Source organism: Labrus mixtus, chromosome 5 (genome assembly GCF_963584025.1).
Source record: "Labrus mixtus chromosome 5, fLabMix1.1, whole genome shotgun sequence".
Lineage (NCBI taxonomy): Eukaryota > Metazoa > Chordata > Actinopteri > Labriformes > Labridae > Labrus > Labrus mixtus.
This window is the reverse complement of record NC_083616.1, coordinates 15,236,945-15,262,915: the sequence shown is the minus strand read 5'-3', so window position 1 is coordinate 15,262,915 and position 25,971 is coordinate 15,236,945. Positions and strand designations below refer to the sequence as shown.

The window sequence follows — 25,971 nt, the reverse complement described above, 5'->3', positions numbered from 1 at the left end:
AATGAGGATGCTGTGTGCTAAGTTAGCACATAAATCAATATAAAGATCCCCCCCCCCCTCAGAGCAGTCTTTGTACAAGCTGCTCTGAGCTGGGGACATGTTTTGTACCTTCACTCTGACGCAAAGAACAACAGGATGCTACGCCAGTCAAAAAGAAACAAGCCTGTCAAAACACTCCTCTTAGACAATGAAGCTTTAATTTCAGTTTGACCATCTGCATTGTTATGCATGGAGAATGCAGATTGCAGGTTGGGTTGTTGCACAATGTATTCTATTATGCTGCTTGGCTCTATTTTGTCTCTTGCTTGTTCTTGATGCATATAGCTGTGTCCTAATGTGATCCATCCAGGTAGTATATGTCAGTCTTTTTTTTATTCCAGTTACTACATGTACTTCACAGCATATAGTCCTTAATCACTTGGTTAAATTGGTAAAAACCAGCAGAGACAGAAAGTTCCCTTTACTGAACATGTTTTCTTTCTGCAGCCCCCTCCACTTTGTTTCTCCCTCCCCCAGAAGCCCCACAGACCCATTCCTGATCACTGACTCATGAAAAAGCAGCACTTCTGACATTAACGGTCGCCACAGAACACAGGCAATAAGGCGAGCTTCAGGCAGCAGAAGTGCAGCACGATTATTATTGAGACGGCACAGAGCAACAGAAGTGGTGAACTGCCAAGGGTAATTAAACAGAGGAGAAGAGTGTTGGATGTACAGTACAGTTTGTAAATCTGAATCACACTGTGCTTTTAACCTAAAACATGTACTACCATTTGTGTATCCAAGTCCACATATGATTTAGCTCCCATCACATTACTGTACATACCTGCTGTTTTAGTAGTACCAGCACCATCAGCAGCTGGTATTACAGCACATACTGCTTTATAAGGGAGCCAAATGGTGAAGCACAGATTAAGCGGCACTTCTATAGAGTGTTTCTTCTGGTGTGTTTTTTTCAGACAGCAGTTCTATCTCCCGAACAGTGAAAGATGAAATAACCAGGGTGCATGGTCAAGAAGATCTAAGTGGCTCATAGAACTAAAATAACATCTCTTTGGCAGAAAACATGAAAGCACTGTTGGCAGAAAATAGGAATTATAATGGCATGTCCTGTTACTAAGCAGGATCACTTCATTCAGGCAGACACTGTATTCATATGTGAAGATTGAAGCTTGCAGCTACATGCTAGCATCCAAAGCTAACTTGTGTCAGGCACGAAACCCTGCCTTCAAGCTTCCCTGGTATGTCCCCCACCCATTTTTAAGAAGGTGCTACTAAACGTATAGGAGTATTAGATATGTCCTTCAAAGTCCTCTATATAATCTATGGACCCTTCATCTTTTATTAGATTCCACGTTTAGTTGTGAAACTGACACCTAAAGCCTAATTCTGATTCAATAAATATGTGCAACTTCCTCTCAAATCAAGATTAGAACAGATGTGTTGGCAAGTCATATAAAAGCAATAAGGCCTTAACAGGAGAGAATAAAACAACGATAAGGGGTTAGCTCATGACATCTTGTGCATCTGACTGAATTCATCACCCTTCATTGAACATTACCTGTTAAAAAGTGATTTTCACAAATGCATAGCGAGCTCTGATGAATAGTCAGTTTCTGTCTGTCTTCCAACATGTAGCTCTTGCAGTTTTCAAAGCAGCTCAGTACCAGGGTCACTACTTGGAAACTGTGTGCCCCAGAAGTCTTTTTCTTTTCTGTACAGAACTGAGGTTAACTGTCACAGTTTTTTGCCAGAAGACTAACATCTTCCAGGGTTTTCAGCATGAGTTTTAGTTTAGGTCCTGACTAGCGGATGATGTGCAGGTATCTGAGTTCAGGGTATAGTAGGTTGGCTAGCAGGGACAGCAGTCTGGGTCCATCTCTGAGACAGTGTCCTGGGTAGCGGATGAACTGCACTGCTTTATTCACGGAGTCCTCTAACTCAGCATACTGTTTATTGCTGGTCATGGCCTCCAATACCCCGAGCGTCTGCATCCACAGAAAAGACGAGAAAGTTATTCATAGGAGATAAATACAGAGTAGAAAATGAAAACACTGTGCTTGCAGTTTCAGCGACTTACTTGCTGGGCTTTGGCAGTGAGCTCCATGTCTGCTGTGGGCTGAAGTCGCAGCTGGGTCTCTGATTGAACTTGTACTGAAAGGAATGCTGCCAGACTGCGTACCACCACCCTGAACCTACATGGACAGGAGCTCAAGATTCAAAGGTTGTACAACAAAAAATAACAATTCACTCTTTTTGGCCATATATTTTTCTCATTAGCTAAAAACATGAATTCACTTACTTATTAGAAACAGGAGACCTCTTCCCTAGGCCTATAGCTCCTAACAGCCCGGAGTTCAGCCTCTCCTCTCCCAGCTGAAGCAGCCTAGTTTGTAACCTCAACAGACCCAGAACAACTCCTAACACTTCAGTCTGGCCGGCCTGCGGCTTCATCTGTTCTGCTGACAGATTCAGCGCTTTGTGCCACCAAAGAAACAGCTTGGCTTCATCCCCCGGACCACTGGAAACACAAAACACAACATAGCATGGATAAAATACAGTGTATAAATGTTGACAGGATTACAGGACTTCTGAGAGCACAATGATGCAAACAAATGAGAGCTGAGACCTGGGGAAGACTGTGTAGGTCCATGTGTTTATCAGAGCCAGCATCCTCTTCTCATTGGCTGCAGTATATTCAGAGTTGAGACGCTGCAAGACGAAGGCATGGAGTGTCAGGAAACTGCCTCCTGATTGGCTCTCGGACAGGAAGTCTTCCACTGTGAGCTCAGGCACCTGCAGCGATGCTAACACAGGACCCCAACCCACAGATTCCTCCTCAGCTGAAAGGACAACACAGTAAATATTCACATATAAATCCTTGACATCATAATAAACAAACAATTCTCAAAAGAAAAATAGATACTTTGGTTACCATGATTGAAGTAGGCTGCAATGCATGCCTCCATGATGCGTGTCATGTGTCGCACTGATGCGAGACAACGGGAACAAGCTGTGAGAAGAGGCAGAGTAGGAAGACCCCTCCCCTTCCTGTCCAGCCAAGTGATGACATGAGCAGTGAGCGCCTCGCCTGTGGAGACGCCCACGCCGTTGAGCAGAGCCAGAGCGTCGCTGAACAGGCTGCAGAACGCCATGTGCCTCTGTTCCAAACCAGTCTCTGGAGAGGACAAAAGGAGGAAGTGAGGTGGTGAAAAAAAATATAGAAAATGATAAAAAAAGAAAGCCGACTCACCAGGTGGGTTGAATGTTACAATGCTCTCCAGTAGCGCCTCCAGCTGAGCCTCCAGGCTGCTGAGGCTGATGCTGCCTCCCTGTTCCAGAGTCACCAAAGACTGAACACACCAGCCCAGATACACTCCAGCTTTCAGCGTCTCCTCCTGATGGATGAAGAGTCACAAGACCTCAACATTTTGTAATAGTTCAGATAATTGCTCAACAGAAAAAGAGGCATGAATATGGGAAACTGTAATTAAGTTGGTATAGTCATTACATATTTTCTCATGAAGAACTAGAACCTATAATAAACAGCGAGGCTATGTTTAGTAATGGAGTTGAATTAATAAAATATAAAATAGAATGCTTGATCTTGTTGTAGTCCTGTGTAAACTAGTGGATTACATTGAGGCAGCTGAATGTTTGCAGCAACTGGAGTCCAAGACAAACTTCTCTAAGGGGACAATCAAGTGTATCATATCATATCATATCATATATGGATTCAGACAACTTTTGTTCAAATTGTAACATTACCAACTCTGTTCCTCTACATCCACATAAAATATAAAGATTCAAATGATACATTTATATAATTTGGCTGAGTGATACAGAGCTGGCAGAGGTAACTGAATTGTATAAGTCTAAATTTAATGCGGATGTTCCAAGCCTCCCACTTTCACAGAAGATGTATAAGCCTCAGGCAGTGTATATGCATATAGAGGAAAAACATGTATTCTTTACAATGCAGCTGTTCAATGTCACACACACACACACACACTATCTTATCTGAAGCTTGAAATGGACTCTCATTAAATATAAGCTATGATTGGTTAAATAGATTAATTTATTAATACATCGATGTATCAATTTGTAAAACTATCTGATATACTATAAAAGGTATACCATCAGTATGAATGTTCTGTGATACATTTTTGTGCTTTTGATATTTTCTGGACTGAAACCTACTACTGCTATCAAAGCAGTGTTGATGCACTATAAATATAACTCAGGCTGGTCTTGAAAAAGTTAACAATGCCTTGATGAATCTGTAGGTTGACCAGTAAAACAAATATTCTTGTATCGTCTCACCCTGTGTGGTACTTCACTCGGACGGGGGTTGAGCCCAGCAGCACCGCGCAGTGATTTCAGAAGCATCTGAGGCGCAGAATCCGTGTTGAGCAGCAGAGATGGAGGGTAGTAGGTGCTAACATATCCCAGAATGCCCTGGTATGAGGACAGGTCCACCTGGTGCCAGGGCAGAGAGGCGGACTGGACGAGGAGACTGAGCAGAGGGGAGTCCTGGACGAGTAATAAAATAAAGAAAAAATGAATTAATTCAGAAGGGGCGACAGACGTGACAGAGGAATGATCTGAACTCACCTGTTGTTTCAGGAGCTGTTCCTCCATGGCCAGAAAAACCAGCATGTAAAGGAGATAGACTAACATGGTATGTGACTCCTTGTTAGCACTCTTGTCAGGTAGAGCTGGATACACTGTAGAGATGGGGGGCGTATGTAAGTGGTCACTGAGGACGCTCACCCAGTTCACTTCACATAAAACTTCTCCTAGGAAGAGGAAACAGCTCTTTGGACTTCCTCTCTCCACCTTCAGGCACAAGAAATAGACACAAATACACTCTGAAACAAAACAAAGAACTACAAACACACCAAACCTCTAAAGTCAAACTGATGCTCATTTCTTCTGAATAGAGCAATGTTTGTCAATACTTGATGATAGCTTTTGATTTTCTATTTCAATTCAAATGATTGAAAAGTACTTAGAATATCCTGACTATAAATCTATTTAGATTTAGAAACACCTCCACAAATAATCAGAATAAGAATCATTATTAATCCTGGGGGATTACATACTGTAAATATATATATATTATATTGAGAGACGATTGAGATTAAGATATTACCTTAACTAGCAAAACTAGGGAACGATCCATAGAATTTAAGTTACCAAAAATATTTTTCTGAATGATGAAATTAGCAGCTGGTTTGCCTTAATTTGACCCTCTTCTACTCACTTAATTAATTTGACCCCTCCTGCTCACTTATATCTCTCTTTTTTGACATGCTATGTTTAACCGTCAGTGGATATTTGAGGATTTAATTTGGATGCGATGATTACATTTTTTGGTCTGAGCAGATACTGAATAGAAGTCTCTAAAGAGCCACGTGGGAATTGAGATACAAGAGCATGTTTCCAGGAACAGGATGATGCGACTATGGTTACAAGAAGTTAGGCTAATAATAGGAGCAGGGGTCAAGGACTGAGGTCTCAAATAACAAGCTCCCCTGTGTCATAAATGACGAGAGCAGAGAGCAGAATTTGAAGTCTATTAGTCTGAGGGCTGAGAGTCTCACGTTAAAGAGTTGCTGCATGAGCTGGGTGTCAGGGTGCAGGTGACTCCATGGCAGACTCCGGAGGTGCGTGTGGTACAGGTAGAGAAGGTATTCGGGTGTACGGGGAGAGGTGCAGCTCTCACAGTACTGCATCATACACAGCCACAGCGCTCCTCTCTGACCAGGGAGCAGTCGATCTGTAACGACGCAGTTATAAATAACTTTGAAAGCACAGACAACAGGGAACAGCAGCATCACAACACTCTGTCCTCTATGAACACAGGATTACTGGGAGCCCACCTCTGAACTTGTGATGCAGTGTGTCGGAGAGTTGTGCGTACAGGCTGACCAGACTTCCTGCTGCACTAGCATCCGTCTCCAGCCAGGGGTAACACTTGAGGTTACTGAGAATAAAAAAACACATATATTGACATTTCCCTTTTCACTTTCTACTGCTGATTCTCTCTCAGAAGCCGTGGTTAACAGTTCTTTTTGTGCCAAAACTCATAATCAGAACTGAACATCTAATATTTCCTTTTTGTGAGTTTGTAGTTTACTTTTTGTAATGTAAAGAATTTTACAAAATGTAGTTGAACCTCAGAAGCATCTGATTTGCACATGCAAAAAGTAGCTTGAATGTGAATATTTTGTATCTGTTGCCCTCTCTTGAGTCTGCTATGTCTGTGCTCACATCTGTTAAACATCTGCCACACTGACAACAGTTACCATCTAAAACAAATGACTGCAACACAGAGTCAGGGTATGCTGCCATGCTTACCTGCTGTCCTCAGTGTCCAGAGGAAAGATCCAAGGCGTAAAAAGCTTCACAATCTTACTGTGGAGATCCTGCAGAGCTGAGAGTACAAACAGTCAAATATAGCAAGCAAGAAAGCTGTCACAGGGAAATGGCTTGAATCAACTAAATTGCTTTATATTTGAGTTTATCTTTATCCCTTCCTTCAACCCTTAGCATCTAAAATGAAAGCTTTTAATGTTCACTTGTAAATAATTCAACTACGTTTACTGAAAAATAAGAAGTGAAGACTCTGCAGCCATACTGTAACTAGATTCTATGTATCACAATAATTAGTTCCATGTGTTTTTGTTTTATATGAACACAATGTTGTGTTAATAGTCTTGCAGTATTACTGATACTATGATAAGTGTTGAATGTTAATTGAATGATTTTAAGAGCTGTTAGGAATTAGAAAAAAAGAGTCCAAACAGTCACATACTGTATATCAACAAAACATGTGTACATCTACATCATCTGAGCTGTATGAACAATCCCAGGTATAACCATCCTCATCATGTGCTGACATTAATTACCTTTCAGGATTTTGCCGCTGCCCACTGACTCTCTGGCACAACTGCTGAGATGCATGCTGATCGAACAGCTGATCAAATGTTCCCAGAAAGAAACCACCTCTGTGATGTAAGGTGTCCAGGCTGAGTAGAGGCCGAAGCTGCGGAGTTCTTGTTTACTGAGACGACTTTGCAGGAAGTAATCACTCAGCCAATCCACTGTCTCATCCACCTGTAAGCAACAGTTTTAGGCTTTATATTTAAAAAACTGAGGAATAATACAATGCAACTGGACAGATAGAATGATAATTTGTACACATGGCTAAACCTTTTCCAGTAATAGCATGGTAGCAATTATGAGGTAGAAAGGTTTGAATCTTTTTCCACAAACATTAGTTACCTGCTGGGGGGAGAGGCCCATGGGTGCTCTGTGTGAAGAAGCTGAGGACACAAGAGCGCGGCTGGGGGCATCAGTGGTGCCCGGGGATTGTTCAGTTTTGATCTTGATGTTGCGGAGGGGTGGTAAACAGCCCAGGACACGCAGAGTGACTTTCCAGCACTCTGGACTCAGTAACTGGTTTGAGGAGCCTGATGAGGGAAAACATTTTTTTTTGGGTCAAACAGATATAACCAGAAACATTTCCTTGATACATCTGATCTGATCTTGATAAACCACACAATAATACAATTCAAGGCTGTATCCTTCATAAATGTTCTACTCCCATCTGATTGATGGAATGATTCACATAACTTAAGTTTTGCTTATTAATTAGTTGCATCTTTTGTTGGTGGGAAGAAGTGTAGGAGGCATTTTTTCAAAGGGATGAATGTTTTTTGATGAATCACTTCAATGAGCAACAAGAGGACTTTTTAAAGCAGTCCTTGCTCCTGAGTGCATTAACAGGCGATGTGTAACCGACAGCAAGAGACAAAATAAAGAAAAGCTGCTTTTCAATGTGACAGAGTCTAATGTATTCTACCTTTTCAATACAGTATGTGGTGGTTTTTGGGCACAGTTAGAGGAAGAACCAAAAAAATGTATTCTATCATGTGATTGAGTACATGATGATTCAAGTCTTTCCTTCAGATGTACAGCCTTTTGTTCACACACACACACACACACACACACACACACACACACACACACACACACACACACACACACACACACACACACACACACACACACACACACACACACACACACACACACACACACACACACACACACACACACACACACACAAAGACACACAAAGACACACAAAGACACACATACTGGTCATAAGCAGACGCAGGCAGTCACTGTAGTGATCAGGGAAATGATGGCGTAAAATCCAGGTCCAGTGTTTGGTGAAGAGGTGAAAAGGCGTTAAGATTTCAGGCTCAGGGTCTCGACCGCATACGCAGAGAGCTCCATGGACCAACTCCAGCAGTCGTGTTCTCTCCGCAAACACAGGATGAGTCTCATTCAACCACTGAGACAAATCAAACTAGAAAAGGGAGAGGCCAAGATTGATAAATGTTACGCTAACTGCTCAAAGATTACGACACTTTTCTCTGAAGTGTTACATTTGTATGTAGGCTTACCTTTGTGAGCAGCATGAAAATGACATCTGCACTGTCCAGGTGTAAAGAAGTTACAACGTCTTGGTAGAGAAAGACGAGCTGATTTGGAGCCGCGTTGGGAGTGAAGAAGGGGGACATGAGGGGGCAAAGACGCCTCTGCTCCAGGATGGTCTTCAGGACACGGCCACATTCCTCTGAATTATTCTGGATAAACACCTACACACAAGACAATAAAGTAAAATGCTGATCAACTCAAGCAATTTCTATATGTTAAAATAAGAGAGTGAATCGGCCTCTTTTGTTTTCTATACTATATCAAACTGTTTAATTGAATCCTTGAATACTAGTTCAGATAAAGTTAAAGGAGATGAGGGGCTTTACGTCCTGGGTCATTCTGAATAAATAATGCTCGACATAAATTGTGTTCTGCTGTGTGTGTGGATGTGTGTGCGTGCACCTGTCCCAGTATCTCCACACACGACGAGAGGTACTGCCGTGTTGGGGGATGACGCAGTGTGTCTTCGCACACAAAGGAGACCACCTGGTAGAAAGCAGCCACGCCAACCTGCTGCGCTGCTGGAGACTTCTGTAGCTTGTACAAATTCACCAGAGCCCTGAACACATCAAAAGAGTCCATACATTTTCAAAAAGTCTCTTTTATATGCAGAAAACATTTATTTTCTAAGCCCATGTGTGTACTAATAATATTTTTCTTGAAGTGCTTAATTATTTTGGTTTTGTTTTGTTTTTGATGCTTGTACTGACGTGATAAAGTTCTCAGTGTGGACAGCTGCCTGGGCCAGGCTTTGTGGTGGAGGAGCCATGGAGTCGATTTGAAGCTTCTTGATGTCCCTGCGCAGTGATGTTATCTGTGTCTGCACTGCGTCTTGTCTCTGGACGCGCTCACACTGTTGAGAGACCTCACATAAATGACAAACTGAATCATGACAAAGAGGTTCTAAAATGTATACAAATTTGGTTTCAGTAGTCATACAGTGACTGATATGTTCGCAGGTCCCTGGCACGGCTGCCCTCCCTTCCCTTTACACTCCAAGGCCATGGTGACTTGCTCGGGTTGGTTTTTATACAGCAGAGGAAGACTCTCCAGCAGCTCCTGCTCCAACGCCACCTGCTGGGCTTCACGTGCCACTGCGATTCTGATACGGATTAAAAAAAAAAAACATTTTGTACTCTGCACATACTTTACTGTACAATCAATGGAGCTCTCTTCATTTTATACACATGAGCACTGTGTCAAGTACCTGGCCTGGTCCTGCAGGGTGCTCAGGTCCTGCTGCACCAGTTTAGCAGCAGCTTTAGAGTCAGTGAGACATGTGATGGGGATTTCAGCTACTGGAGCTTTCTGCTGCTGCAGCTCGGGAGCTAACCGGGGAACTGGATGCTTCTGCAGGTTGGACAGGATTCGCTCTCTTGCTGCAATAGAGAAACACATACCACAACATAAAAGTGTTTGAAAAATAAAAGAGGCTAAATCTGAATGCAAAGGGACAGAAAAGTAGAGGGATAACAACTTTAATTTGTTGATGTTGTATCTTTAGTGCATGAACACAACAGATTCTGTGAATTGGTTCTTCTCCTTTTTTTTGGCAATCATTATCAACATCTTAAATGTGGTACATAATTGTCTGCTAAAGGCTTTTTGTACCATTGCTTAGGCTGGTGTTGTCTATAAAGATGGGGTTTTGGGCCTGCAAGAAGGTCGGCTCACTCTGCACCTTTTCCCACAGAGACATAACCTCTCTCTCATCATACCGCAGACGCTCCTGGTCCACAAACTCCAGCCACAGTGCCTACAGCAAAACACCACAACACATGCACAAATGTTTGAGCCCCATGATAAACACACACCACAATAAGATTATACTAGCTCGATGCAACAACTGCACCTCAAGTGTATTGTTTATTAATGTTAAAACACAACAACGCTAAACCCACCTGCTGCCGTTGCATGACTTGTGCCAGTCTGTGTGGTTCATACTCAGGAGGAAGAGAGGGGAGGTAAACTTCCTGCTTCTGCAAAGTCTCATCATCCAACCACACAGCAAATACACCAAACAACCTGCAGAAAACCAAACATCTGAGATGTGAGAGATTGTTCCCAAACTAAAAAAATATATATTTCTTGCTAAATAAACTAAACAAATAAGCATTTATGAAGTACCTGACCAGCTCTGTATGTAGCTGAGGAGAAGTGAGGTAAGGGGGTTGGGGGTTGTCCGGGCTCTCGTCGCCTTGGCTGTCTGATGAAGGCGTGTGTGTTGGAGGCACCCTAAGGGCCTGGCTGGCAACATGGTGGAAGTCAGACACCTCCTGTATCCTCTGTCTCAGGTCTCTGAGTAAAGCAGCCTGATGAGAGGCCTGGAAGAACCTGCGGCCGATGCATCCACCTGCAGCCAGCCTGGTGCATACATACATAAAGAAACATTTTACCTTCACCTATGTATGTCTATTTCACATTTTAGGTGAGGTAGTGATGTGTGTGTGCACCTTACCCGTACTCAGGTCCTGGTTGTCTGAGGTAGAGCTGAAGGAATTTCTGCCAGACCAGGGGGAGAAGCTGATGGTCAAGAGGAGTGACTAAGGCCTGACACGCCCAGCGATACACCTGCAGCCTCTGCAGAGATGGTGCTACTGGCAACTTCAACCTCTGCTGGGCTTTCTGGATCAGATAGAGACACAATGTTAACACCAGCTGAAGTCTGCACTCAATGTATGTATGTGTCTGCACTGCGTCTTATGGATGTATGATCCATCTGTAGGCCAGACTACAAAAGAGCCACAATAATATCACTGCTGATTAAATCAATGAACATCAAAATCTTCTCAGTAAAGCTTAAAGGTAGGCAAATGAAAAGTTTGGACAATCGGTAATCTTTCATCTATTTGCTGATACTGTCCTGTACTGTACTTGTGTAAGAAGTGTTTTATGATAGGGTAGCCAAGTGTGCACACGCCTCAAGAGCAGGCAGCCCCGGTTGGAATCCAACCTGTGGCTCCTTTCCTGCATGTCCTTCCGTCTCTCTGTCCCTGATTGCTGACTTTATCGCTGTTCTATCTCTAAAATAAAGGCGGAAAATTCCCAGTGTTTTAGTGCCAAGTGTTTTACGACAAAAAGTGTCATCCTGCGTTTTTTACTAGTCGAAGGTGTGACTTATTATGAATCTGTTTCATGGAAAATGGGATTTTTCTGGAGTGTTGTTACTCACTTTGTCTGACACCTACCCAGCAGCAGTGGTTACAAGTATTAAAAATGACCAATCTTGACTGGCAGTCCGGGTTGCAATTGTAGGTCATGTAAAGGCAACAGTGTTATTTCCAGTCTGTTTCATAACCACCTAAAACTTTCAGGAGTTTCACGTGATACTGAATGTTGCTATGTATAACAGTCCTCCTTATATTTCCATCTCAACAACTTTTGGATTATGTGTGTGTCTACCTTTAAGGCTTGTTCTGGGGTAATGTTGGACTCTGCCAGCAGCTCTTGTTCAACACAACGTCTCAGCTGAGAATCTTCCTCAAATATTCCCTCCATGTTCAGAACGAGCCAGGCAAACCAAACCTGCAAATAGACAGACGAGTCAGCATCCAGATGATCAAGAGCACTCTGACATAGTGTTGGCACTTCAGGGACCTTTACCTCTACACTCAGGGATTGACCCTCTATGAAAGAGGGTGTAGCATTTCCAGCAATCCAGCCAACCAGAGAGGAGAGCAGACCCCGATCTCCGTGGTAACCCAAGGCATTCTGCATGAGGAATCAAAATGAAAATTTCAGTGTTCTTCAGAGGCCCCAGCTAGTTTTCCTAAAGGAAACGGATGGTAACTGAGTGGTAGACTTTATTTATATTCTATATGTAATCAGTCGTATTTGCATCAGTTTCAATCAGTTCAATCTTCCATGTGTATTTACAAGATTCTGCTTATACTCAGCAATCCCTTTATCATATTTATCTCAATAATTAAACTGTGTACATTTTTAGAGCTTAATTAAGCACCAGAATAACCTATAAGTATTCATTAATAAAGCAAGCCTCTATCGGTATTGAATAAAGACCTTATGCTGTTGGTACAGAAGTTTCTGCACACATTCCTCCTGATGGTGTATGAACGCAGAACAGCAGATCTGATCCATGAGAAACAGGACTGTTTTGTCCCGGTACCACAGGTTCTGCTGAGTCAAAATTCCCACCCAAAACTCAAGGACAGCTGCAACTCCAACACGGCCGGGCTGCGAACTCTCCACCACATGACTCTGGAAGACAGAAATACACACAAGTTTCCTCTTTGGTCTGAAATGTATAAATAAATAAATAAATATTTAAGTGAGCTTTTGAACAACCTTTGATGAAATGTTAGGGAACTTTGACTCACATCAGTGATTAAAAGTGAAAATAAACTCCCCTGCGGTCTTTTTTTCCTGAATAAAATTGTAAAGCTTTTCCTTTTTGGCTTATACAGTATTATCACTAACCCATACTTTACATAAGCAAAGTGTAGACCTTGAAGTGTGTTTTATGAACTGAGTACCTATAAAATTCTAATGGTATTTTTCCATCTCCTGGATGTTTTAGTTTCTCTGTTATGGCTTAAGAAACTTGCTACGACTAACCTGAATCACGCTGCTCAGCAGTCGGACATTGTCTCCATAGGTGGTTCCTGTGAGGAGCGGGGCTACCCGGTGAGTCACCTGCTGTGTGACACCCTGAGGACACACGCTGTCGCACTGCAAGAACAGCTGGATGCAACTTACAAACCTGGAACAAACAAGGGGGCGGTGGAAGAAACAGGAATATAATTACATGTTTCATACTTAATTGCTGTATTCAACATCTTTCTTATCTTTGATGGGATGTGTCTTTTCTTACTGAGAGTTGTTGAGCAGGTAGAAGCTGAGTGGGTAGGTCGGGGGTAGAATGTTGTCGAGAAGATGCACAGCAGCTCTCAGGTGTCGAGACTGAATCAGACTCTTCAGCAAACTGACTCCATCAGTGCAAAAATGTTCCAGACTAAAAGAAATCCCACAGAAGTAAGTCTTCAGGAGTCAACAGGTTAATAAATAAACCATAAACATTTCACATAGTGTAAGAAAGTACAAACCTATGTCCCGCAGTTGTCATGGCAATGGACAGGTAACATCCAATGGGGATGCCAGCTTTTACAGCCCTGATAACAGAGTGCATGCTGGGACTGTGCATGAGCTCAGGAGGTGTGTTGGACGCCAAAGCAGGGACCGACCAGGCTCCTTTAGGGTTCTGTACATTGCCATGGAGCTTCAGCCTTAACAACAGTTGCCATGCCCATTGACTAAATGAAGCTTCAGGAGATACACCCAAACGTAGAACACTGGCCAGGTAAGACACCTGAGGGGAGGATGTGTGAGAGAGAAAGATGGGACAAAATTAGGAAGAATTCATTGATTAGGCCACAGTAAACATCTGTGAGCAGGGCACGGAAGCATCACCTGTTTGATGCCCTCTGATATGAGGCCACTGTACGGTTTGTCTGTCAGGTACTTCTGATAGGCTTCAGCCACCAGCAGAGCCACTTCACTGTGAAGAGATGAAGACAGGGCCAAGGAGCCATCCTGCAAGAAGAACACTAGTTCAACAACCAACCCACAAGTTTTCTGAAGATACCTGATACACATGAATTGTTACCGCATACCTCTGTGTATCCCCAGTTCAGACCCTCCAGTATGACACAAGCCAGTCGGTTCTCCACAGCAGAGAGAGGATGCTGGAGCAGCCACGACCCGATCACACATATTTCCTCTGGACGCGGCTGCCACAGACTCAGAGGCAGTTCTTTGCACAAGTACAGAGCCACCTAAGAGACACACACAAATATACACAACAAGCAGAAAAAACAAGTTCGATATCATCCTTAAAATATGTTCAACCTACATGCAGTTATAAGTTGAAGTCTTAAAACATTAGTGTTACCAACCATTCCTACACTTTGTATGGTCTCTCTCAGTCTCTCCAGGAGCACAGAGACAACGTAAGGATGGACTGTTGCTATGGCAGCCAGCAACTCTCTCCCGACTTTAGAGTAAGTTTCTCTGGTAGACATACTGACATATGACACCTGGAGCAGAAATGAGAAACAAGTTGAAAAAGAACAATGTAAGTACTGCATGTTTTTAACCTAGGGAGCAGGATGGTAAATATTTAATCTGTGAAACATACCTTTAAAACTTTTCTGTGTATTTTCTATACATTTACCATTATCCCTTAATGATTTACAGTGATATAATACATGTAGTCTGTACATTTCAGAGTCCTTTACCTGGTAAACCAGCAGAGTTATGGTTGTAATGAATGCAGGGTCAGAGTGCTGAGTTGGTGTGGCCATGTGTGCGAGTGCGGTGAGAAGGGAGATGCCATCAGAGCTGTTCACTTCACACAGCCAGAGCTCGAACCTCTCCTGCTGCTCTGTGTCTTAAACAAATGAAATAAAAAAAACAAGGCTGTCAAACTCGAAGTGGGGAGAAAAACAAATCCTTTATTTTGAGCCTTGTTTTAAAATCCCATTGCAACAGATGTGAAATTCTGAGAAATGGATTTGAAGCAGTTTTGATAAAAGTTCAATTCTAAAGAAGTGTGGTCATTTTCAAGCTGCTTTAACATGAGTTTAAGATGATTATATCTTTCTCTCTAACAATGAAACTGGGGTCGTACATTTCCTAGGCTTTGACACAACATATTTCATTTTAAAGAACATAAATGGTACCTCTAAGAGCCTGAATGCAGGATTGTGTGCTGCAAGCAGTGTAGAGTTTTTCCAGTCCTGCTGTCTCTGCACACTGCATAGCATAAAGGACTTTCCACAGCATAGAGCTGGACAAGGTCCCATAAGGCATCTCAGACATAAACAACCAAATGCCCAACCTGTGAGAGAGAACCACAAAAAATAAAGAAGAAGCCTATAAAGGAGATTATTTCAAGTAAAAAATAGAAATTTCAGATCAATTCTTCACCTTTTGTTTCTGAGAACATGTAAAACAGCTCTGAGGAAGAGATGGTCATATTCCAGCTGCAGTTTGTCCAAGGACAGAGAGTGTGAGCTGGATCCAACAGGCCCAGCTAAACTCACATACTGGGCCCAATGATCACTGACGTAGCACACTGTCATCCTGAGATATAGAAGAGAAGACAACACGGTGAATACTTCATGTCATGACTGTATTCATGTATAGATTTTGAATCCTTACACTGACCGTATGATGTGTCCTATTCGCTTCACCAGCTGTCTGTATCGTGCCCGGTTGTAGGTTTGAAGTCCGAGAGCAAGAATTTCGATGAGTGAGGACGCAAAAGCAAAAACACGCATCATCTTCTGACTGGAGCAGGCCTGAGGTTCATACACACCTGGAGGGAGAGTTATGTGTCAGTTCATACAGTGAATTATATATGAAGCAACAAACAGAAGGAAGGACAAACTCACTAACCTAGCTTGCTCATCCCCAGCATTTGCGAATACAGCTGCTGGAAAGGAAACTGGTTAAGCAGAGAAATCAGATCTTCCTCACAGAGCAACAGCCAGCTGCTGTCTGGGTCTTCGTCCTGAACAGAGAGAGAAAAAGGAACATGAGGAGTTGGAGGTTAAATTATCCCATGATGCATTCTTCTAAATAAATAAGTACAATTCTTTTAAACGGCGTAATGTTTTTAGGCAGGTAGCAAAGTGGACGATACTTTCTTTTTAAAATGGTAATAACACAGTATCAAAAAAGATAAAAGTTTAAAGCTATTTTTATTACAGTATCTTAAATGTTATTGTTTTGGAAAATAGTAAGTTCCTTGAATTTCCTAAAAAGACAGTGGTTCCTAAGCAACATGTAAGTGCTGTTGTGGTTTTAAGACAGCAGACTGATATTTAAGCGGTCATAGGTGTTCATTTGGCATCCTTCTTACAACAGCTTTGAATGTGACTCAGCAGGTTAGCACAAAGGACAGAACATTCACATTTATAAATGTGTCCCTTACAAATGTAAGTGACACAGCACATTTCATGGAAGAAATACAGACGGGGTATTTATCAACTTAAAAGTAGCACAAAAACAGTGCAAGAAAACAGAATCTATTTTTTCCCTAGATTTTTATCATAAAGGTCTATTTTGACTTTGTAATCAGGAACAAACATTCCTTCTACATGCTTGCTTGTATTTTTCAGTCCCACTTATACAAATATCTATAAAATATTAAGCTGATTTTCAGAAGTGTTTTTTTGCTTTCAAACTGTAACAGGAAAGTTTGCTAAATGTGTCCTAAAACTCTCCCACACATACCTCCTCTCCTCCTTCATCCACTAACGTCCAGTTTCCAGACTCAGATCCAGAAGCTGCCGAGCTCTGGCTCTCACAAGGCTTTAGATGTCCTAGAAACTCTGCACGTTGTCTAGAGTTTAAAAAAAGAAGACACTGGTTGGGTGCGTGAGGCTGTTAGTCCCTGAAAGGGTGAACTAGGAACAAAGCTCAGCAGCACAGTTCCAAGTCAATGGATGGGAATGAATACTGTCTAAAGAAGCATTTACCTGGCAGGTGACATTAGGACAGCCAGAGCTTGCATAAAGTGCTGCACTCCGTTTACGTTCCCCCAAACCTGGATCTAAGGCAGGAATTAGGAACCCGTCAGTATGTACAACGATTAACATCAAAACACTAAATGAACAAGCCTGTCCCAAACAGACCTGAAGGAAGGCTGAAGCCCACTTGCCAACCCAAGCAGGACAGCACAGCAGATGGCACAGAAGGTACAGGTGCTCTCCTGACCCTCCAACATGCAGCAGAACTGCAACCTAAAGACAGTACCAGAACCATGTTTGAAAAACTCACTGAGGAAACAATTACCTCAACCAAAGGTAAAGGGAGTAAGAAAAAAAAGGTCAAGTGATTTTGTTGTGTATACCAGTCTCTCCAGCCAGTGATGGATGTCAGTCTGAAACTGGGTGTCATCCAGCACTCTGCGTATGAAGCTGAACAGGACACTGATGGCCTCCTTCAAGGGTTTGAAAGAACACGGCTGTGTTTTGCTACCAGAATAATCTGATAAAAAAAAAAAAAAGATCATGATTATGTCCTTAAAAGTAGTGCACAAATAGTTTTGTGGACTTCCAGTCTCTCTGAATAAATCTCTCACCTTTCAGTAGACGAAACAAATATGACTCCACCTGCAGACGTGACAGCAGAGCAGTGTATGCATGTAGCGCCACCTTCTGATGTAGCAGCTCACTGCGAACTTCAAAGATTCGACTCAGCTCAGCCAGCACACTCTGACTGAACTCAGCCTGCTGGAAGCGATGGTACCCACACACTTTAGACTGGTCTGCACACACACCCTGTAGGGAAAACATACATTAAGTATAACCTTAGTCATTCGTTTTCTCCACAAACTACATGTCTCTTTTTACCGCACCTGAAGTGTAAGCTGTTCATCTCTGAAGCTCCACAGTCGATTCTGCGTACTCTTGCAGTCAGACGACTGTGTGTGTAGCTGTGTGTGTGACTGGGTCAGCTGCCTGCGGCAGCGCCAGTAGTTCTGCAGCAGCTCAGTCAGTTCATGGTTCTCCTGCCGGGCTAGTGCGCAGAACTGCACTGCGCAAACTTCAACACCTTCCAACCAAGTTCGCAGACCTCCGGCGGGCTCCCAGACACCCAGCTGCTCCAGTGAGAACGGCTGACGAAGAAAATGATGACGATGACAGAGTTCATCGGACATGTTTATACCTTCTTTTTTTTCACTTGACATGACACACACATTGAAGACGGTTTCTAACTATATTTTTTTTATAAACACAAAGGAGCAATTCTAACGTTTCAAGAAATCAAAATAATTTGAATTGCATGGTCCCATGAAGTGGTGTGTATAAACACATATGAGCTAACCATTTCAAGTTAGCTTGAGACAGGTTTATTCCCCGCCACCAACATATTCTTATTCTATTGAAAGATAAAAATATTTAGTTTTAAAGCTCAAAGTTCTCAATCTGGTCTCATTATTCCAGGAATGGCCTCACAATACTTTGAGTTTGACAACAAAATAAACATATATACAATTAACACAGTAACCAAACCAACTCGGCCCTATTCAATCAGGAAAAACTGCAGCAGTGCTCGTAATCTTATTTGAGTGACAATGTGACTTACCTGAATTTCTGGAGCTGTTTTGGGTAATTCTGGGTACAGTTTGCTCTTAGAAAGTTCAGCTACAGACTCCAGAGGCTGCAAACTGGGAGGGGATGACTCCTGCTCAGGAAGGGCCAACACAGCAGGTCCCTTTTCCATGTTATTCACAGCTTCCTCATAGAGCTGCATCACAGGGCCCTCCTCCAGTGTCGGGAGAGAGGGGTACAATGCAGGGGCACTCGGTGCATTAGGGATCTGAAACTGAGCTGAAACACACGGCTGATTCCATGACTCTGTGTCAGTGGTCTGTTCTGTGACTCTAAGCTTAGCCCCCTGAGCAACTCCATCATCCTCCTCCTCCTCCTCTGTCAGATGAACAGTACTCAGTGATGTAATAGTTGACCCTGAAGTCTTACTTATTACTGTTGTGGATAAAGTCTGTGATGAGGAGGTCTGCTGTTTCTCAGTCACATGTGATTGTTGTGCTGTGGTCTCAGGGCACTGAACAGGGTCTTGCTGCTGCTCCTCCTCCTCCTCGGGCTCCTGATGTGGCAGACTGAGGGGGATATCAGTGAAGCTAGAGATGGAGGCCTCATCACAGAGAGCTGAGGGAGATGCAGCTCTTTTGTCTTCCTCTTCCTGCTTCTGTTTCCTGACCAGCTAGAAATGTAAACACCAAAGAAAAACAAGTATTCTTTTTATTGCTGTGATTTTCTACATGTGACAAAGGATATGTGAGGATAAGAGCAGTCGTCACGAATGAGAAGAAGTGTGTCAAACTGTCTTGAGATCTGCCTCAAGACGCACAAATTAAAAAAAAAAAAACCACAACATGACCTCAAAAGGAAAGAGCAGAAGAAGAAGAAGAACTGTAAAATAGTTACGATTAAATCACCTGATTTTTTCCGCTGCTTTTTGTCTTTGTCTTCTTTGGTCTTACAGCCTCCATATTTTCAGCCTGCCCACACACAAGCTTCTCAGCTCAGATCACATTTACAAACAGCTGACTAGATGTCCCCTGGTGGAAACGGTGCTGAACGACTGAAAACGCAAAGTCCTCCTCGTACGAAAACAAGACACAAACAGCAGCTAGAAACGCTGGTGAGGTCTATTACTGATGATAAGCAGCTAGTGGCTGACTGGGCTGTCAAGATAAACACTTTCCACTGGTTGTAAACAAAACACTCCTCCTGTATGGCCCGGAGAGTAGCAGGGAAACAATTTGCAAGGTTGTTAATTCAGGTAGACGAAATATCCACAGGATACATTTACTGAGTAAAGATATCAATCTCTGTTGATGAAACACAAGCTACATACCGAAACACGTACAGCTTATAAAATATGCCAGACTTCTTAACCTTTAGCTTGTTACGCTGTCGTTATCCACGGAAATGTAGTAACCAGAGGCTCTAAAGACTCTGTATGCTGATTAAAATCCACGAAACAAGGTTTCAACATGTCGAAACAAGTGGCCCGTTTCGCTGGTCAGCTGTCGTTTGTTTTGCTATCTTGGATCACGTGACTACTCCACCTCTATACGGAAAGCTAGATGGCCAGAACTGTGTCATACGCGAAAACATAAAAAGCATAACAAGCTCATTGTTTACAGTCAGTGGTGTAGTGGTGACTTACATTTATCCCATGTGTCTTTTTTAAGTGACCCGTCCAGCAGAGGATAAACGACCTCTGTTATAAACAGTGACATTTTGCATATTTAGTTTAGTGCATAGGCTGGGGGGGGGGGGGGGGGGGGGTCATCCCTTCACCATCCTAGGAAAGAAAATGCAGCATACTACCACTACCTACTACTGAATATTGTCAATCAATAAATGGTGTATGTAAGAATGAGAGGGGATTTAGAAGTGGGTATACCCTTTGGCCTTTGGGGGAATTAAGAGGGTATACTCTGTATTCCCTTGTATGCCCTGCACTACACCACTGTTTACAGTCAATGATCAGAAGCCATAGTGGCAGTTTCTCTTAGTTTAGACATAAAAAGGTACTAAAACAAAATTACTTCTAAATATTGTACACAGAAGAAGATTTAAATCACAATTTTAATCAAACAATTGGAATTAAATTTAGCTCTAAATGTTGTGTAGCTACTTAATGTATATGTCAGGGTTAGTTAAGCTTTATTAATTCAAGAAGTAGCCTACCATTTGGTTAAAGATCTCTTTTGCAAGAGCAGCCATAGAAAAAAAAATATTTTTTTCAAGACAAAGGCAAAGACAAGGGTTGGAATAAGGGTTCTCTTCATCTTACCTTCAGTCTGGTGTCATGGTTGTTTACTGTGATCACAACTAAGATGTTTATGCATAAAAAATAACCCACATATCTAAATTGTACTTATAATATTACTAGAATTTAAAAAGGTAAATAGGTGACATTAAACTTTAAAAAAAAGTGCCTTAAAGCAGAGTTCATATGAATCACAGGCACTTATGAGTAGAATAATAATATTTATTTACAAGTGTATTTTACAAACATTTCTGATAAACATTTTCCCTTTAAAAATGCATCTACTAAGAAAATGGAGTCCTCTAGGTCTGTAGGCATGGCATATCAAGAAACACAGTAAAAGCAGGTTCTTAATTATAGTTGCTGTTGACCTTACTACACATATTGTATCAAAAACCTAATCTCATTTATTCATTAGAACCAGATTATATTTTCTATCCAGCTGCTCTCCCCATATGACTGCTTGTTACTGATAGCAGTCTCTCTGTCTCATCGTCAACATGTCACACAGACAGTCAGCGTCCAGAATGTCCCTGCCAAGTTATTTCCATGAGCAAAATTGACATGCTAGGCAGACATAACGGAAGGAAGAGTTAGTTACAGAAGAGCAAGTGTTTCATATATCAATATACTTTTAAAAACAACATAACTGAACATACATAGGCTACATTATTGCAGAAAAAAAACTCACATCTAGAATGTTATTACAATTCCTTGTAATTGATTACAATTCTATTAAGGCTCTATTTCTTGTGCTTGAAGTTGTTAATATTGTACACATTTGTTTTAGTTTTAGTTCTACAGTCGGAACATAATGTTAGTAAGGTTAGGGAATTATAAATAATAATAAAAAATAAACACAAAATAAGTATCCCTCATGATAACAGAATTCTTAGGACAATAACTGTGCTTATTTTCTGTCCTCCAAACAGATTTTTGTGAGTGGCAGAGCGCAATTTTTAGTCAAATTTGATCATTTATTGTCCGTCCTCTGTGTTCTGCTTAAGTCCAGTCAAAGTTATTTAAAGTATCAAAGGTCTGCTGTGGGTACGGTCTAGGGCTGTTGTGAGATGTGTGATTGCCAGAGGTTTGACAGAGTGATTGCTTTGTGTTTTTGTGGATGGTCTGTGTAGGACTTCTGGGTGGAGTTATTTGGACTTCTGTGTCCTGGCTACATAACGTGTGTAAAGGAAGCTGCTCTTGATTGTATGTATTACTCTGCACGTGGTTGAAGTCATCAGGTGTGTGGTGAATATATGCCTGACTCAGGGCCAAGCTAAGGATCTCTGTCTTCTCCTTGTAGAAGCGCAGCTCTATGCCTCGCCGCTGGGCCAACATCAGCTCCTTCTGCGCTACCTGCAGCTCCTCCCCGAGTCGCCCCGGTGACTTCTGCTCACGTCCGAGCCAATCCAGAGCCAAGCTGCTGCGAATGTACTCATCGAGTCCTCTCCGAGAGTAATAAGCAATCACACTCTGAGAGGAAAATAGAGAAAGAAATCATCTTTACTGCACAGCAAAGAACTGACGATTCATCCAAATCATCTAAAACCAGTGAAGAGACATGTTTTACCTGTCGAGAGCACTGTCTTTCCCTCAGAGCTTTAAGTGTCCCGTTCCAGTGCAACAACTGGAAAATGGTCATCATCTCCTACAGAGGGAAAGAGAGGGCAGAAAAGTGGTTAATAATAAAACACATAGGGAGAGAAAGTAATGCTCAAGACTTGATTTCCTAACCTAAACATCTAGCTCTGTGTATTTATTGGTCTGACAAAGATAATATATGTAAAGGGATGTTTCCTGAACCCACATATAAACTGTGGGTGATTAGTTTAAAAAAAAAAAAAAAAAAAAAAAAAAAAATATATATATATATATATATATAGAACAAACTTTGCTTCCTGCAGCAGGTAGTTGCCACTCTGATTTATTCACAGTGTAGCTGCCACATGCTAAGAGCTGTTGACATTAGACATTATTAGACATAAGAGAGAGAGGCTGCAGATTGACTCAAATTGATCAAATGAGACACAGATGGAAAATAATGGCGTGTAAGTTTTCCTGGGATAAAGTTCATCTTGTACCTGTTGGCACTTTAACAGTATTTTCACAACGTTTTTTCTGACCTGTGGTACATGTTTATGATTCTGCTCTATGTGACCAATCTACCACTTTGTGTATCAATGACATGACATGCTTTATGTCATTGATACATAAAGTGTATGCACTGACAGCTGTGTATATATTGTAGATGTAAAAAGTGCTCACTTATGAAGGTGTGTGTATTACTTGGAAGTTCTTCGTTTTTCTATCCATGTTTTGCCAGGAATGATAATGAACCCATTTCCTTTTGTTAATAGCCCTCTGTCTGCAGATCTATGCCTATATACACAAAGGTAGAAATGTTAGCTGTTTCATACCTGAACTTCCTGCCATGGCTGATCTGAGAGCGTGACAGAATGGGAATATGCGACAAAAAATAACCAAGAGTGTTGTGCTAACGATGGAGGGTGGGATAACCACCCAGTGATTGTGTATTTTGTCATGTTTGGCTTCCTAATGTCTAACTGTGTCAATATATATATATATATACACTAGTTTTAGTCCCTCAGTGCAAAGTAGCACTTCAGAAAGCCTGAATACCTCACAGTAAATTGATCTCCACACTATCACCACATGCTTCCACATGATTTATGAGCATGAGTACAAGAAAAATACCATTTTACAAAATATGTCTTGACTACATGTTTTACCTGGAACTCCAGCATGGTCCGCCCTATGCATGTGTGGAGCAGCAGACTGTAGGTCCCAACGCTGGTGCTTGAATCACATGCATCGTCAATAGAGACCTGAACAGAGACAACAGTGCAACTCAAAACTTGAGTTTGAACTCTTTAAAAAAAACAAGTTGAATACTGTGTGTCTGTGTTGGCCTCACACTCACAGCACTGTCTGTGGCCGCCTGCTGCAAACTCTGCATTATGAACGGGGAGGTGATGCGTCGACATGGCAGCTCATTCACCAGCGAGTTCATCAGAGCCACACGGGCCGCATCCCTCCGAGCCTGTGCCTGACTGTCACACACCTGAGGAGGAGAGGATCATTATGAGGGTTTAATGTGTCAAAAAGGGTCTATAAGATAGACGTAAAAGACTTCATCACTTTAAGGAGAAATGTCAGGGTCTGCTGATGTGTGTAAGCCTGACTAATGTCTGCAAATGTCAATCCATGCTTATTTTCATTTGACTGAATTCACACTTCATTGCAGCTAATCTTGGGATCAGAACACAAATCACCAATGAGATCACATGACCTCTCTGAGCTGCCAACTGCAGTCTGGGTCACAATAAGCTTATTGAAATTGTGGGATTCAAAAAGCGTCACTTTAAAACAACCCTAAACGTGTCACCTCATAGCCACTGAAAGCCTTGTAATACAGTTATAATGCAGCATTTCCCAAACACAAACAGTTTGTAAGAAACCTTAATTCTGGGGGTTGAAATTGACTTTGTGCTTCTGCAGCAAATGACTAGAAGCAATTGCAGATACAAGTAAGGAAACATTTACAGAAATGTAAGGTGTATGTAGAAACTTATTGTCACATAAAACAGCAGCTACAAGTCATTTACATAGAGGAATAAACTGTTGTTGATATAATGCTATTATTTACGGGGGGTGTTACAGTTTGACATGCATCCCCTGCATCAAGAATCTTAAATAACTTCTAACATAATCACAATCTTTTATTACTAAATTATATTTCCACTCTCACAGAAAGGAAAACTTGTGACACAGTGCAGTCAACCACCAGGTGTGAATATATTTCCAGACAGCTCTGGGGGATGTCCAACACACCTTATAGTTGCCAAAGCAGCTTCCTCCGGGCAGGGTGACAAAGCAGACGTACGGGGGACCGGGGGATGGCGCAGACTCATAGAGCAGCAAACTTTCTGCATGGATCACTGCGTCTCCAACAGAACCATCCGACTCAGAAGAGGAGCCGTTTGACTGACTCATCTGCCTCCGCTCCCAGAAGTTATGGAGCATGGCCACTACATTCACTGCACACAAATAATAAGAACACATGTCAAAATGAAGACAGCTCTGAATGTTAAACCTAAATATACAAGCTAGATGTCTGTTAGCTAGCATTTCAAGACTGTTTATTTGACTAGATTCAACAGCTTGAAGAAACGCCCCATAAAAAACACAAATCAGCATTTGTTAAATCCTTTTGGCTCTCTCTGACCCTGAATTAGGTTGAAACATTTCCCATGCCCTTTACTTTTGTGCCAAACTATTCCAGCAGCTCTGTCTATGGCAGCAGCGTTAACCTGAAAAGCACCAGTTTGAGGAATATATTGCAGGAAATACAAGACAGATATGTGAAAACATTTAATTTTTGTGTCTATCTTTATGTTATTTCAATGCACTATTTTTAGTTCAGTGATAAGCTCAGTTATAAGGTTCTTTTAAAAACTTTCTTAATAAACTTACATGAAGGTACTTACGGTCTTTTGAGTTGGTTTCAGTCTCACTCTTTGACAGATATGACATGATGCTCTCCTCCTCTTGGACTTTATTCATCCTCAGCCAGCATTTACTTCCAGAGCTACCTCATTAAGTTTACTTTTCTCATCAGAATGGTCCTTAAAAAGAGGCACACATGATCGCAGAAATAAGCAAATACCAACAGCAATGCTGCTCAGGATGGGAACATCTAAGGGAATAGACTCAAATTAGGAAGCCCTTCCAGTCTGTCTCCCAAACTCCCTTTCTCCCCCTCCTCTCCTGTGTGAACATCTCACCATGGTTTCTTTTTTGAAGCGGACCACCTTTGTCAACCTCACTGCCAATTAGCTCAGAGGGCCCCTCACTCTTTCTACACATGTACATACACACACATACAAGCGCGCGCGCACACACACACACAGAGGTGCAGGACAGGAATGCTGAGCCCCTCCCCTCGGGTTGTGCAGCTGGTTAATCCCTAAACAGAATAGTTAAAAGACCTGCACAAAGTTGAACCACAAACAGCAGCATACCATACAGAGGAACAACCCAGAATACAACTGGAGGTGTCTTCTATTTTATATAAAATAGTTTAACCAACATGTAGAGTTTGAG

At 42.0% G+C, this 25,971-nt stretch overlaps 2 protein-coding genes across 2 annotated transcripts; both read right to left on the bottom strand.

Annotated features, from left to right (window-relative positions):
• Positions 1 to 175: 175 nt before the first annotated feature.
• On the bottom strand, positions 176 to 20,092 carry epg5 (ectopic P-granules autophagy protein 5 homolog (C. elegans)). Its single transcript, XM_061038049.1, has 45 exons — positions 19,502 to 20,092; positions 18,628 to 19,266; positions 17,897 to 18,157; positions 17,621 to 17,819; positions 17,390 to 17,526; positions 17,172 to 17,279; positions 17,016 to 17,089; positions 16,771 to 16,879; positions 15,931 to 16,045; positions 15,700 to 15,850; positions 15,460 to 15,615; positions 15,213 to 15,370; positions 14,769 to 14,920; positions 14,427 to 14,567; positions 14,145 to 14,306; positions 13,942 to 14,064; positions 13,578 to 13,840; positions 13,346 to 13,486; positions 13,090 to 13,234; positions 12,535 to 12,732; positions 12,118 to 12,225; positions 11,917 to 12,039; positions 10,973 to 11,139; positions 10,642 to 10,878; positions 10,416 to 10,539; positions 10,126 to 10,270; positions 9,722 to 9,893; positions 9,454 to 9,616; positions 9,225 to 9,367; positions 8,917 to 9,073; positions 8,481 to 8,675; positions 8,170 to 8,383; positions 7,291 to 7,478; positions 6,915 to 7,122; positions 6,364 to 6,439; positions 5,886 to 5,989; positions 5,607 to 5,782; positions 4,615 to 4,839; positions 4,324 to 4,533; positions 3,254 to 3,398; positions 2,936 to 3,178; positions 2,630 to 2,843; positions 2,303 to 2,521; positions 2,081 to 2,195; positions 176 to 1,988 (listed from the first exon to the last, which is right to left on the bottom strand). The coding sequence occupies exons 1-45, from the start codon at positions 19,553 to 19,555 to the stop codon at positions 1,806 to 1,808; spliced, it is 7,740 nt and encodes a 2,579-aa protein (XP_060894032.1). The 5' UTR covers positions 19,556 to 20,092; the 3' UTR covers positions 176 to 1,805.
• Positions 20,093 to 21,366: 1,274 nt separating this feature from the next.
• On the bottom strand, positions 21,367 to 25,670 carry LOC132974183 (protein limb expression 1-like). The gene is made up of 6 exons (XM_061038048.1): positions 25,356 to 25,670; positions 24,700 to 24,905; positions 23,789 to 23,929; positions 23,598 to 23,693; positions 22,418 to 22,495; positions 21,367 to 22,320 (listed from the first exon to the last, which is right to left on the bottom strand). The coding sequence occupies exons 1-6, from the start codon at positions 25,429 to 25,431 to the stop codon at positions 21,850 to 21,852; spliced, it is 1,068 nt and encodes a 355-aa protein (XP_060894031.1). The 5' UTR covers positions 25,432 to 25,670; the 3' UTR covers positions 21,367 to 21,849.
• Positions 25,671 to 25,971: the final 301 nt, after the last annotated feature.

Coding starts and splice junctions, on each gene's coding strand:
- epg5 (XM_061038049.1), bottom strand. CDS start 19,555: ATGGAGGCTGTAAGACCAAAGAAGACAAAGACAAAAAGCAGCGGAAAA. Junction 19,267..19,501: donor AAAGCAGCGGAAAAAATCAG/GTGATTTAATCG, acceptor TTACATTTCTAG/CTGGTCAGGAAACAGAAGCA. Junction 2,844..2,935: donor TGCAGCCTACTTCAATCATG/GTAACCAAAGTA, acceptor TTGTCCTTTCAG/CTGAGGAGGAATCTGTGGGT.
- LOC132974183 (XM_061038048.1), bottom strand. CDS start 25,431: ATGAATAAAGTCCAAGAGGAGGAGAGCATCATGTCATATCTGTCAAAG. Junction 23,930..24,699: donor GCTGCTTTGGCAACTATAAG/GTGTGTTGGACA, acceptor TCTCCTCCTCAG/GTGTGTGACAGTCAGGCACA. Junction 23,694..23,788: donor AGGCGGCCACAGACAGTGCT/GTGAGTGTGAGG, acceptor GTCTCTGTTCAG/GTCTCTATTGACGATGCATG.